The following is a 14,565-nucleotide window of genomic DNA, read 5'->3' on the forward strand; positions in this document are numbered from 1 at the left end:
ATAAATCTGGTAGCAGTCATTTCTGCTGCTTATCCACAGGAAATTAATCACGGTGCTTTGCAGACTGGTCGGGAAACAAGCTCATTTAACAACAACAATCTATTTTTAATATTAGAGCCCAAACCAGCACATAACAAGGTAATTTAAAAAATTCTCAGATTTTAAGAGCACTGCCGATTTGTTCAGCTATCATGTTTGTTCCAAGTGACTTATAATGACATAGTAGAAAAGCAGGATAAGAGTCTAAATATTGGTGCATGTAAAAGTTATACAGTACAGTGTAAAGCCTACAGGGTAGATCAAGTTAATTTATGTGCCTGGAAGACTAAGTATGTAGGATCTGTCCAGTGAATTTAAAAGTGATTAATACAAAAGAGGCGGCAGCATTGTATAAAAATCTGTGTCCAGATTATAAATAGAAAGAAAAGAAACTAATATGCATTTATAATAACAGGAAGCAACACAATTGGGAATATATTGAAACTCATAGTCTCAGCTACAATGGGAAAGACTGAAGGGATGAGAATGACCTGGGTGCAGTGATGGATAAAACTAAAGCCTAACACAGTGCTTAAGACAAGTAAAAAAGGAAACAAAATCCTGAGATGCACAAATATAGGTACTGGACATCACTCAGAGCGAATTAATGTAACACCACATAAGGAAATAGCAGGGTCACATTTAAAATACTCTTCACTTGCTCTCTTCAGTCATAAAATGTAATAAAGGCAGTAATTTATGGAGCTTAGCCATTTACATTTTTGATTCTTCAGGGGTTTATAAGTAAAGTCATAAAATGCTAAAGTGAATTGCCTAATACTTTTTAAACTGCTGTGAGTAAATTAGGTGCCCAGTATTGACTTCCTCTTTCTTTTCATGTCCTCAAAAAACCAATGACATTAAACCCAATATTAATATGAATCAAAAAATGGCTGCAACTAACAAAAACAGTTTTTGAAAGATAGGGGTAAATATTGGTGAGACTAAAAACACTGAAATAAGAATTGTAGCATAAGGAGTTTTCTGATTTTTCTCTTATATTCCCCCTTTCTTGGGCCATTCTTAGAATAACCAGCCTAGACAGAGAACTAACAGAGTTCATACAGCTAATGCTGTCTTTTAGTGATTCACTCCAGAGATCCATTAAAAATATCAGCTACCATGAGTTACTAAGAGTAATTTTAACAAAGAAGAATCTGAAAAGAGTGGAGGATGCTTTTGAGAATAATATTAATCATTCATACAGCCTATATATACATTAAAAATAAATAGAGTATATATGATGAAACTGTAAGTAGTGGAAGGACATTAACTTAAGTTATTGAAACGCTGATTTATGAAACCAAAATTAAATAAGTAATGGTATGATATGAGGAAAAGATATATACCTAAAGATTTTGGCAGCAGGATTTTGACAAATTCATTGTGGTCCCCTACATGCAGGATGCTATATATGCTTGTGTTCATCAGCTCTTCTTGGTTGTACCTTAGGTACTGTGTCACATTCTCAGAAACAAACACAACATTACCTTCTGGGTTCACTACAAAGAAGAACCCATCTAGGGCCTAAAGGAAAAAAAAAAGGGCAGAAAGAGAGAGAGAAAGAGAAAAAGAGAGAGAAAGAGAGAGAAACACAACACCAAACAATCAGATTAACAACAAGATACCCAGAAAATAAATATTCCCTTCAGAAGACATAGCTGAGTCTTTCTGCATCCATCTCAGTTCTTGTATTTTTGTCTGTAATAGCAAAGCACACGTTTCAGACCAAGCATCTAATTTTACCTATATAAAACCAGTGTAAAAGCACACAAAGGTGCACACCTTGCAAAATAATGAAACCCACACGTGAAAACAACCCAAATCCCCCGCCCCAAGCAAACAAACAAAAATAATGGAAGAGGTTGCTACCTATCTGCCTGCCTGTGAAGTCAGAAACCTGGACCAGAAGCTGTTTCTGCTAAACCTAGTGCCTGTTCACTCCTCTACGCAGCACAGGGAGACTGATCCCAGGAAAACATCACAAGATGTGTTGGCATAAGGCAAGGAAAACACTGGCAGAAAGAAAGAGAAAGGCTCTCTCCCCATCCCCAGCAGTGCATCTTCATAGCAGTGAGGCCCCATGCAGCCAGGAACACGAGGGGTTAAAAGCAGAGAAGGGCAAAGAGAGCTGAGAGCAGGCAGTGAGCAGCACGGATGGGGCAGCTTTAGTCCCTACTCCCAGGACTGCTTTCGTTTTTTTTTTATTTGACATCAGTTTAATTCAGTCCACACATGATCCACACAGGGAACAGGAACCTGACTTTGACCTCTTCAACTCAGCTCCATGATATTCCAAAGGACTTAAAAGTTTCTGCACGGAAGTGTCTAAATTAGTCATTTCTGCTGATTGGTTTCCTCCCTTACCTCTTGTGACGATGAAAACCTAGCTGCAGCATTCTTTCTGAGATATCTCCCGTATGTTATCTGAAACCTAAGCCAAATACTACATCACTTCTACCTGATGAGGATAAAGCAACAATTTGAGTATCAGTAAGAACTTCTCATGCAAACTTTCTTTTCCTTAAGATGCAAGCATGATTGTGGATGGTAGAAATATTTCAGAATACATCCCTCTAATTTTATGTCACATGAGCACATAAAGGGGGATACATTTAAACTTAAAGCATCAAGCTTTTGGTCTAAGCATTCAATTAACAATTAACCCATACAGACTTCTGCAGCTTTGCCTGATTTATTCACCTCTCTAAGGATTGGTGGGAAATCACTGGAACAGTTGTTAGTTATTGCATCTCCAGGGACAGAAACAAGTCAGAAAAAGAGGCAATCCATGATTCATTATGGGTTAATTAAAAGCGAGTGGATCCATACCAAACCTGAACTTGGCTCACTGCAAAAGTCTAACAAGGAGGAGCTGCCTTAGCAAGCATATACAGGTATACAGGATTTTTGATATGACCAAACTTGGATACTGTACAACTTGCGTGTTGGTCTTAGCAGGCAGTTCTCAAGTCCTCAGGCTACAAATACGTATTAAAATATTGTACACTACTGAGCAGTTAGCAAATCAAGACAGTACAAAAGAGAAGGCTAAGGAGGCATCTTATTTCTGTCTTGAGCCACCTAGCAGAAGGCTGAAGAGAAGACAGAGCCAGGCTCTATTCAGAGGTTCACAAGGAAAGGACGAGATGCAACAGACACAGGTTGCAAGACAGGAAACTTCACGGAGATACAAGAAAAAAAATTGTTCACCATGAAGGTGGTCAGATATGGGAAGAGGCTGCCCAAAGAGGCTGTGAAATCTCCTTCCCCAGCGAAATTCAAACCTTGGCTGGACTCAGACCTGAGCCACCCGCTCTAGCCAGACCTGCTTGGAGTGGGAGGTGGGACTACACAAGCTCCAGGGGTCCTTCCCAAACTAAGTTAGTTAAGGAGTCTGCTAAAGGGGAGAGCTAGTGAAAGCACAACGCACAAGCAGAGCGGCTGAGCCAACGGTTGCAAAATGCTTTGTTTGTTCTGTTTTTAAATAAAAAAATAAAACAACCCACAAATAAATGTACAGGTATATACTTTTCCTGACTGCCTCTAAATTAAGATAAACTAGGTCTTTTTCTCTCCTGTTAATTGTCACAAATTCTAATCTCTGGCTTTGTTTTTTATCATTGCCTTCTTTTTGTTTCTGATCATTCTTGGTTCCTCCTGTTAATTCACATTCTTGGAGAGGTCTCTCCTTTCCATTTGCTTTCATAACATTCACGACATTTTCCTGCTGACTAGTATTTAGTTTAACTAACAATGATTTACAAGATTTAATTAATTGAGGCTCTAATACAATTTTGTATCAGCATCTCTGCTCTGGATTAATGTCTTAGGCTGCATTTCACCACTGCTTGAAGCCAATGTAAGCATGGCCTCTGGTTTAGTCCTTTCTACATCATGACAGCTCCCTGTACTGTTGGAGGATATGAAGAGCTAGACCAGAGAACTGAGTTGGCTGAAAACTAATGCAAGAAAAAAAAAAAAGAAAAAAAAAAAGATGCTAGCCACATCAGTCCCCTGAACTGGTCCACCATGAAACCACATGGCATTCAGAGCTGGCAGAAGGGTGTGGGTTTGGCTGAACCATTCTGCCTGGCAGCGGTCCACACTTACATCAATTCAAAGGGATTGCAAAACCAAAACCATAGCAGATGTTTATTGGAGAAAACTTTCAAAGGCAGAGATGGCAAGCAAGAGATTATGAGAGTTACTGGCATCCCACAATAATCTGCAGTTTTCCCTACTGTTTCCTACTATGGCAACTTCTTTGGCAAGCGCTCTGTGCTGTTTCCTCACAGCTGCTTCTTGGGTTGACCACAGAAGTGGTCATCTGAGCCTGGAGTAACACAGGGCCTTATATGCCAGTCTCCCATTTCTTTCTATTCTATTAATAAAATAATCTTGTAGGTAAGCAGCAGCAGGCTTTTGAGCAATTTGATGCACCAAGCCACTTATATCTTTTGGAAGCTTCTACTTTTGCAATAATTTCTTAATTCTGTCCCCAGCTGTAAGCCACCACAATAAACAACTTTTCTTCAGAGCTATTGGGACAATGGGGGAACAAATAATGGACAACATGCTGGAAGAGAAAACAAGAGAACAGATATTATTTTAGATGATACACTGGAACGGAAAATACATTTGTGTTCTTTGAGATGTTGTCAGCTCTCTCTTGACTACTTTTTCACCGTCTCTTCTTATTTACTTTATGCTTTAACCAAGAAATCTGTTAAAATATTCCTCAGAGGCAGCTGCATGATGAATTTTACTCCCTTTCTTCAGCTGGAAACACTATTTTGGGGATTCTTCAGTTTTATTCTTTAATAAAACCAGACAATTATATTTCTAAACCAAATCAACTAGTAAACTGTTCATCAGCATGGCCATTTTAATTATTATTCGGCAATGGAAAAGGGTGGGTTTTTGAAGAGGCTATATAAAGGGGTTCTGTAAAGATGAAATAACTTAACTGCATTTCCTTAAAGAGATAAAGACACAAAGAAAGTATCTGTAGTCTTTTCACCACAAACGTATAACAACTTTCAGTCCTTTTAAGTTTCTTGGCGCAAAAGGACCATGGCTTATTAATTTAGTTCCACAATCTTTCATTGTTAATAAGCAATGGTTTTACTGCAAAAGAAAACTAAATTAAATGGAATAATGGAACAGACGGGTGATTTTACATGCCATGTTTGCTGCAATAGCCAATCATGCAAGATAAGCAAAAAAAAAATCATCTTATCCTTATTTTCCCTGTGATTAAAACAGGTACGTACAATTAAATTAATAGGAAATTAAAGATCAATTTTAACATAGCAATGTAAGAGATGAATGTTTAACCTTGTTTGATAGCAAACCCAACAACATTGAATTCAGTGAGCACATATAATAAGTATTACATTAAATCAATTAATTTGTTACCCCCACTTTTCAAAGAAGGATGTTTTCACTCCAACCTGACTAATCTGCCTTATGTTTAGTGCTGTGATTTTGGAGTCTTTATTTCATATGTAGTACAGAAAACTGTATTTTCATCTAACAAATCATGAAAAACAATGCAAATACTTAAAACTGTTATAACATGCATCTTGTTCCTGCAACATTCAGAAATGACGGAATAATTATGCTTCTGCCAAAGTTGGTTCCTTTAGCTTGATTCAGAGTTTGTGTTTTGTTTCATCTAAAGTAACATTTATTCTTCCTTACAGGTTAGTCCACAGTCAGAACAGGAATAAACAGTTTGCAAGTGAGCTGAGGCAGATAAAGCAGTAGTGCCAAAGGACGGCAGCATATGACATTAGGATCCCAGATAACATACCTACCCAACATTACTATTAATACATTTAGAAGCTAGGTGTTAACCATGCAGCCTTTTGGGATATCAAAATAACAGCTAATATCAGACAAAAATCTTAACTGAACAAAATGAAATACATGTCTTGAAAGGCTCTCCTGGATTATTTTCTTATTCTAGAGGGAAGAGTCATGCTGTCAGTGCTAAAATGACAAACCATTAGAAGAGTATAGCAATGACATGCAATTTCAGAAGAAGTATTATTCACGTGTATAGTACCGTATATGTAAGTCAATGTTTAGGTACAACAGGTCTTCCAAACCTGTCGCGGTTTAGAATGAATAAAACATGCACATGCAGACACCCAAGACTTACTACCAGCTGAAGCCCCTCAAGTTGTCTGTGTTACAAAGCAGAATTACCTCTTCTCTGCCTCTCCTCACCCCCAGTTAAAGAGAGTTTCATCACTGAATCCAATAGAAATATGCTGCCTGCTCTTAAATGACATAATCCTAAGTAGCCAGGATGCCTTGTCTCTCTTGACCATTCTTTCACAGCAACCTCTGACTGCACTTTTTCATTTCATTACATTGCTCTTCATCCTAGGGGGGAGCAGAACTGGCTTAAATAAAGGAATTTTGTGCTCTTCACCTCAAGCATCATTGGTCCAAGTGCATCCTTGTCGATGACACTCTGACCCGTAGATGATACATCTGCTTTTTGCACTTCATCTTCATTAGCAGCTGCTGCTTTTTCTGCAATAAAGAAAACTATGTGTTAAATGACAGAGCAGTGCTAAGTGACACAGTAAGAGCCCACAGAGTATTGAGACTAGCTATGAAATGGTTGCAGTGCAACAATTCTGAAAATGAGATTAAATAGTCTCCCATAATGATTCAACAGAAGCATAACTAGTATATTTGGTTCTCAGTTTTGAAGTTTTATGACACAAATGTTGTTTCTCTGCTAGACATTTTACTAAACTACAAAACATAACACTGTGCAAAGACAAGGGCTCTTTATGAAGGTGCAATGAGCGAAAGCCAGGACCAAGGTGTATTAAAAGACTGATCTAAAAGAGCATGCAAAGCTTACAGCTGCACAACTTTTCCACGATCGCTATATTTAGAAGGAAAAACATAAGTGCGCAATCTACTGTTTCAGTACTGAGAAACAGCAGTCTCATTTCTGTTCCCATGCCTCCACCCACATTTTTACTATCACATAATTTTCATACTGCCTTATTTACCAGTATGTTATTAGAACTACATACAATTTCAAGTGCTGTATTTGAAAATCACAGGCAAGAAAATAATGATTTAAGGTTTCTGGAGCATAATGCTGCACATATTACAATATGTTATATACAGTATCACAGATCATACCCAACTCTAAATGTAAGGGATATTCATACATACTGGAACTTTCAAATCAAGAGGGTTTATAATTCCTATCAAGTAATGGACTGTATTATTTTTTCTATTCCAAGAATGATATTGGTGTTTAAGGGAGAAGTAATAAAAGTAATAAAACCACTATACAAAATAAATATTCTACATTGTGCATTAATGAAATGAGTAATTTTTTGTTGCTAGTTCTATACTCAAAACATTCTTATTATTTTTTGAGCAATTATGTAAAAGCTAGGGCTATACTGCAATCTAGAATATTAAAAATAATTAAAGATATTTTATTTTTAATATTATGCAATAGATTATTTTAATAAACATGAAAGCACGCTGGAATTATGATAACAAGAATATATGCCTTCTACAACAATAAACCAGAACAAGATTCATTGTAGGAATTACTGAAAGTACCATGTGCGGATGAAGCAAAGGGCCTGTGGAAAATCACCCTTAGTGAAAATTAAAGCATCAGTCATGCAAATTGAAATGTACCTAAATGTACAGTATTTTCCACTATCTGTAGATCTGCAATACTGCAGCCAAAGTTCCTCTGAACTCCCTCTTTAGCAGAGGTTATAAGGTCAGTGTGAATGTACGCTGCTTAGACATACAGTAAAAGAACTGCTTCTGAGAACTCCTGGGTGTCCTCCCACAAGCAATCACTTGCTGGCAGTAAGGGTTTCGTCACTCGGGCTGTCTCATCCTAGATTTCTACAGTTTCTTGCTTTCATGAAAAAAGAGTCAGGAAAATCTTAGCTGTCTTCTTAGGATATGTTCATACACAATGTAACACCATTGTGAATAATGATGAAACAAAATTGTTCTGAAAATGGACTGTTGCAACTAATCGAATACTTTTAAAATCACTTTGATTAGCATAATCTGCTAGAAATAACAATTAACCCTTCCTCTGCCACTTAAACTCACCAGCATACAAATTAGTATTTCTGGTTTGGACTGTGGACTGCGGTGGGATTTTCTTTTTTTTCTTCTTCTTCTTTTGGCAAAAAGCAGACATTAGGTGTAATGGGAAAAAATTGAACAATCCTTCCCATACTACAATATAGCAGAGTTGGCAGCATATGATGGTACAATACTGAAAACATGTTCTCAAAATTGCGAAAGAATTCTGAAGATTCTAAAAATAGGGTTGAGCTTTTAATAAAGTTGGTGTTGATATTTGTTTCCCATCTGTTCCTGGTAGCATAAAGTGATCCCTTGGTTTCACACTGCAAAATATTATAATGGATAAGGATAGCAGCTTCCTGCTTTCATCCCCTCACTGCTTCAGCCATTGAAACCATCTTGAGTATCGGGAGAACAAGGGATTACCCTCTATGCGCTAGAAATGGAGGGCTGCAGATACGGTCCAGCAACAGTGTGCAAGCACATTCATTACACGGTGTTTCCTCATTTCAGCAATTTACAAAGACTACTTTTACTAATATTATCACATAACACAAAACATTTGCTGAAGATTTTTTTCACTCTTAGAACCACGGAGTTCATATGAATGACCAATAACATATCTATAAAAAATAACCGTTCCTTTTTATGCACACAGGTGAGGTTTTATACAAAGAAAAAGGAGAAAGTTTTTAATTACTATAAAAGTTATCAACACAGAAGCTGCAATACCAGGTCTGACCAAGGACCTCTCCAAGCCTCACATCCAGTCCCTGACAGCGGCTGCTTTCCCCTCTGGTTCCCCGTTTCTCCATCTCGACCCTTTGATCCCTGACCGCTTCTGTTCCATCATCAGCTGTCCCTCACAACCACTTGACCTCTCCATTTTCTTTCCCTTAGACACCTTTTTCCACAGAGGGCCCAACACCTTTGTGGGATCAATAAACACAGCACTTGCTCAAGGAAAAGAATGGAGAAAATATGAAAATGCTATTGAGACACAAACGTTGCCTACCTGCCTCTCTCAGTGATGGTGACAACGTACACTACACTACTCACGACGTTTGGTCAGGCATTCTGAAAAGCTTTATGAATCACAAGTGCTCCAAAATTATGGACTTCATAAGTGGATCTGTAAGAAGTTAAGTGGTCGGAGAGCTTAGAAGAGGCTCCACATTCAGGCCATAGCTTCCTCTACATTTATTTAAGTGGCATTGTATAGGAAACCATGGCCTCTGACAGCCTCTGAGTAGGACTAGCAGTAAATTATGTCAATGTTATAAACTGCAGCTACTGACAATGTTCAACTATGCAATAAATTATCCATTTCTGACTGAACTACAAAGCCCCTCGTGAAGACTCTATCAGCACATACAGGAAAAGTAAGTGCAAATCCTGTCAGCAGTGTCGTTCTGACAGCCAGGCACGGGGAACGTCTTGAAATGCAAATCTTTTCTTCAGTGATACAGCACACGGGGCTAATTGAGAACAAAAATTTGTGGCAGGAAAGTTGGAAAAACCCAACAACTGATAGACAAATTTCTAGTGCCAACAACACTCATGCATTTATCACGAGTCAGTATTTTTTGTTTTTCTTAACAGTTCCAGCTTCTGGTGTTAAGTAGTGGTACAAAAACGTAAAGTTTACTTTTCCTTTTTTTACTTCTCCTATCTTTTTTAGGTTCACTGGGGGCCCTACAAACAAATCAAAAGCACAGAGAGTTTATTATTTCTACACTAGATTAATGATTTTTGAATGTTAGGGGTTAGGAAAATAGCTGCAGAGGCCCAACCTTGCAAAGCCTCTCAGAAGGCTTTTTTCCAGCCCCATGGGAATTGCTGGTATTACCCTGTGACTAACCACAGCCACTAGATTTTTCCACTGCAGCCACTAACACAGAGAGCGGGAGCCGGTTCCCTGATCTCGCTCACACCTTCCAGCGATGCTGCCTCCCAGAACAGCGATGCCCCTGTTCAAATGTAAAAACGCCAGGAAAGCGTTACCAGGCATCCTACGGGCACAGGGGGTAAAGCAGAGCGGAGGTTTAGTATGGAAAAAGAAGTACAGCCTTGTGCTGGCAGAGGAAGTGAGCGGGGTGGAAAGGGGCTTCCCATGGCTTCACCTCCACCCAGGGAATTCTCTGCTGGAGAGGGAGTGTTGAATTAGAAACTGGTCCCATCCTTATGAATATGGCTACCAGGGATCAAGCATATTTTATCTAAATTACAGCAGAATAAACTTCACGCACATGAAATAATTATTAGCTCTGCTCAATTAAGAGTTTAGCCTAGAGAGAGAAAAAAAATTTAAATAAAATAGAAGTGCTCCTGAGAGAGATACTACAAAGAATATATACACCCAATTATGTAGCATTTTAGTGACGTGTGTAATTTAGACTTTAAACTGTGGGTATCTTTACAACTGTATAAGCAGTAATATACTAAAATACATATTAATATTTTCAATTGGGCATCTTCCTAGTGATCATAAACTGTATTTACTTTTCTGCGTCAATATACAGAAGAAAGAAGGAAAAAAAAAAAAGCCCTCACAAATAGTTTCTGACAAATTTATCAGTGGGAAAGCCTCAAGCTTTATTTGAAGCTCATTCCATATTCTGAAAGCGAACCTTTGTGAAATCACATTAGTTTAACAGAAATTCCTAAGTCAGAGAAAGAGAAGCCAAAAGCAATAGTTTGAACTCTCCTGCTACATTTTAACTTAGGAAGCCTTCCTGGTTTTCCATCCTCCCAACTCAAGCTATGTTGGTGCTCTCTGGATTTCTGACAGGAGACTCAGAAGTGCTACTGACGGGCATCACCTTCTCTTGGTTGTGTTTCAAACCCTCCCTTCCTACAGATGGGCAGGCAGGACCCGCTGAACTACCAGAAAAGCTCTCTCTGTCTGTATTCAAGATCTACTCCAACTTCCTTAATGATACTAGCTGCAGAAATACTTCCCCCTTGATGCTCTCTGCAAAACCAAAATGCATTTTCCAAGTAAAGAACAAAACCATAGCCTCTGTAGGGATTGCAGAAAGATGAAGCATAATCTGAAAGAGAAAATTTGCATCAACACTCATTTAGTTTATTTTTCATAGGAGAAACACCCAAGGTTCTTCACAGAACAAAAGGAGCAAAGAAGAGATGCTGACGAAACCCTGGACAGGCCAGCACCCGTGCTCTACAAACTGCTGAGGAAAGAGGTTGAGAGGGAAAAAACAACTGTAACAGGCAGAATCAAATTTATTATCTTATACTGTTTAAAACAGGTTTTCTCAGGTGCCCCATATAATTCCTGTTCTTCAAAACTTTCTGGAATTGCTATTGAAATGCCACACCCATCTCAAACCATATACCCTCATTTATGTAACAACAGGTTAAAAATATAAGCAAAGAAATTTATTATAAGGGATACTATAAAGCTCAACTCTGCACATTAGAAAAATCACACAAATCAAGAAAGATCCTTATAACAGTAACACCAACACCACTTGAAAGTGACTGTAAATGCTATATAATGTTTAAACATGCAATTAAATTTCACGCTGCAACTGTCTTGAAAACAACTTTATCTTCCCCATTTTTTTGTATGTATTAGCCAACTTCTTTTGTCTTGCCTCATTCATATTTGTGACTAAGTTTACCCTGTGTGGCCCTTCTGATCTCTCCTGAATTGCCATGCAAAAATAAAATCCAAACAACCAGGAAACAGTAAAAGTATGTAACTGGCCAAAGATAAGGGTAGATACAATATTAAAAACTAATGTTAACATATATTAGAAAGTATACTTAGTAAACTGCTAAATTTTAGTGGACATTACAGTTTTAAGTATTAGATTTAATAACATTTGAAATATTAGATTTAGTAACATCTGCGTATGACTATTGCTAAGTAATGATATTGACTGTGGTAGCAGACAGGAGGTTTTTAACATAAATAAGGCTATACAAAAAATACCTTCAAATATATCAACTTGAATAAAAACCAGAAAAAACAGCAAAAAAAGAAACCTTGTATTTGGTAACGTGAGTAGTTTTGGATCACTACACATGATGAAGCAAAGCAGTGAAGAACGTGTAAGTTATTTTGATGCTTGGTTAACCACAGGGAAAGCAGCTCTGCCTTGTAGCTGGGTAATTCAAAGCACTACGATCCATGGCTCACATGGAACTTGAGATCCACATGCACGTTTCTTACCCAGTTCCCATTGCCTCGACACAAGTTGTTTTTTCTCCCTGAAAGCAAGTAATTTTTCAAAAGACTGGTGCCTAAGAAACAGCAACTATTTCAGCAATCAATTTTAAGACCAGCTTATCCCATCCCTGTGAATAAAGTTAGCTACTGTTTTAGGGAGGTGATTATGTAGTGAGGTTGCTCTTTCATCAAACTGCATGCATCTGTCCAGAGCAAAGAAGCTATTAGACTCCTGAATACATTTTTTCCCCCAGAAACTATAGATCAAGTCTTACAGGGAAAACTATGCAACATCTCAGGAAGGTTTTAGGAGGTAAAACAAGGCAGAATTATGCATCTGCACCGAACTAAAATTAGAAAAGCTGCCATATGGCTCTGTGAAGCCAGCAGCACGTTCTTATTCATTAGGAAGCATTCTGCTAACATAAAAACACAAGGCCTTCCTGTGCTCTCCAAATGTGTTTATCTTTTCAACATTAATGCACGATATATCATCAGGCTGCTGAAATCTCCTGCAGTGCATATTAAAAAAGCACAGCTGCACTTTTTCTCAGCACGTTTATTCTCTGCGAGCAATCTGAGAGCACAGCTTTGCCCACCTCCCTGACATCCAGCCCTCTTGTTAGCACGGCTCGGCTCCCCTTCGGTTGGAAAGGGCCGCGCGCCCACCCGCCCGCTCGCCAGCCCCACGCCTCCCCGTGCCCCACTCCACTCACCACACTCACGTGGTTTAGCTTCATATTTACTACCGCTGGTGGAAGCACACTTAAATGGTAAATGTCCCCAGAGCTTAAGCTAAAAGCCCTCAGAAAGCTGTAAGCTCGATTACTCGCTCAGGAGTAATAGCACCGGTAACACCACGATTTCTTCTTTGCAGTGTTTTCAACTTCCAGTTAGCACAGCCGCTCTCCCGTCCCACACATACCTGCCCGACCTTCCCACGGTAAGGAAGCATCAGTAAGACACTAGCTCTACGAAAAGCTTTGCATTCTCACAAAACCACCAAATACAGGTAAACTTTCATGGAGCTTTTCAAGCTTTGAGTGAAGTCTGCTCTTGGAAGATTCAGTAACAGCAGCTAGTGTATAAAATTTTCATGGACACGAAAGTAAAACAAGCGCTGAAAAACCATGATGGATTTAGGAACAGCAACAAACGGAGATAATAATACATAAAATTAATACTAGTTTCATTTCTCTTAATTTGACATTTCTCCATCATTCTTTTTTGTACGTCAGCATTTTTGTAACCCAATACAACTTCTGTAAGAAGTACTGCCTGAGAAATAATTGCCCCCAGCTCAGTTAAGCTGGAACAAGGACAAAAATCACGAAATTCAACACACCAAGAATAATATTTAACTGCTGCACAGAAAGAAGTCTAGTATCTCTGTATGTATTCTTTTGCCAAATACTTCAATATGCGTTTTACTACCTTTTCCTTGGCTTCTTCTCTTCCCCATTCTCATTTTGCCTGTCTTTTCTGTTGTCACATCTACGATCCCGTTTTCCTCTCATTATTACAAAAGTCAATGGTCTACGTCTTGGAAGTGAGGAAAAGGACAGGTGGCAGCAGTGGAAGTGCCCCCTCCTTCCTCCCTGCACCCCAGGAGCTGGCTGCCTCCAAGCCCCGTGAGCTGGGGTATTGCAGTGCCACGCTCCTGGCACACGGCTCCATTCAGTGCACTGAGCCTGAGTATCACCCTCTATAAATACACTTAAATAGCTTCTCTGAAGATTGGATTTAACAGCAGCAACTAAAAGTGACAATGTTATTTACAGAAATAGCATTATTTGCAGAAATATGTATGCACTATTCCCAGATTTATCTATTTAATGCAGTGGCAGAGATTATTCACACCTGAGATTACCTCAGAAGGTCACCAGGTTCTGCCAAGTTAAGGACTGGGGACTGAAGTAAACCCCAGAATTACAACCCACTTGCTGCTGCTGAACTGAAGAATAAGGTGTCCTATCCAGGACCCCAAATCCGCAATGGCTTGACCCATTCCCAGCATGCAATAAAAATACAAAAGAACATAGCAAGTAAAGTAATTTCCCTGCTGAGATTATTTCTAGTATTTTTGTTTATCAGTAAAGACACAGAAGGACAACTGTCATCCTACCATTTAAGTGAAATCTAAACTAAGACTAAAAGCAACCCTGGATCCAGAAACTATTTCTTACTCCATGCCTCATTTTAAACTGTGAGGATACGTC

General features: G+C 38.7%; 1 protein-coding gene across 6 annotated transcripts in view; it reads right to left on the reverse strand.

Annotated features, from left to right (window-relative positions):
* NCOA2 (nuclear receptor coactivator 2) overlaps nt 1–14,565 on the reverse strand; it is a 198,918-nt gene that overhangs the window by 49,616 nt on the left and 134,737 nt on the right. For all 6 annotated transcript variants that reach the window (XM_069779502.1, XM_069779504.1, XM_069779506.1 and 3 more), the window contains 2 exons: nt 6,485–6,588; nt 1,389–1,566 (listed from right to left, as the gene is read on the reverse strand). In XM_069779502.1, coding sequence (XP_069635603.1) covers nt 1,389–1,566; nt 6,485–6,588 — 282 coding nt within the window. The remainder of the gene's footprint in view (nt 1–1,388; nt 1,567–6,484; nt 6,589–14,565) is intronic.

This window comes from Haliaeetus albicilla, chromosome 3 (genome assembly GCF_947461875.1).
Source record: "Haliaeetus albicilla chromosome 3, bHalAlb1.1, whole genome shotgun sequence".
Classification (NCBI taxonomy): domain Eukaryota; kingdom Metazoa; phylum Chordata; class Aves; order Accipitriformes; family Accipitridae; genus Haliaeetus; species Haliaeetus albicilla.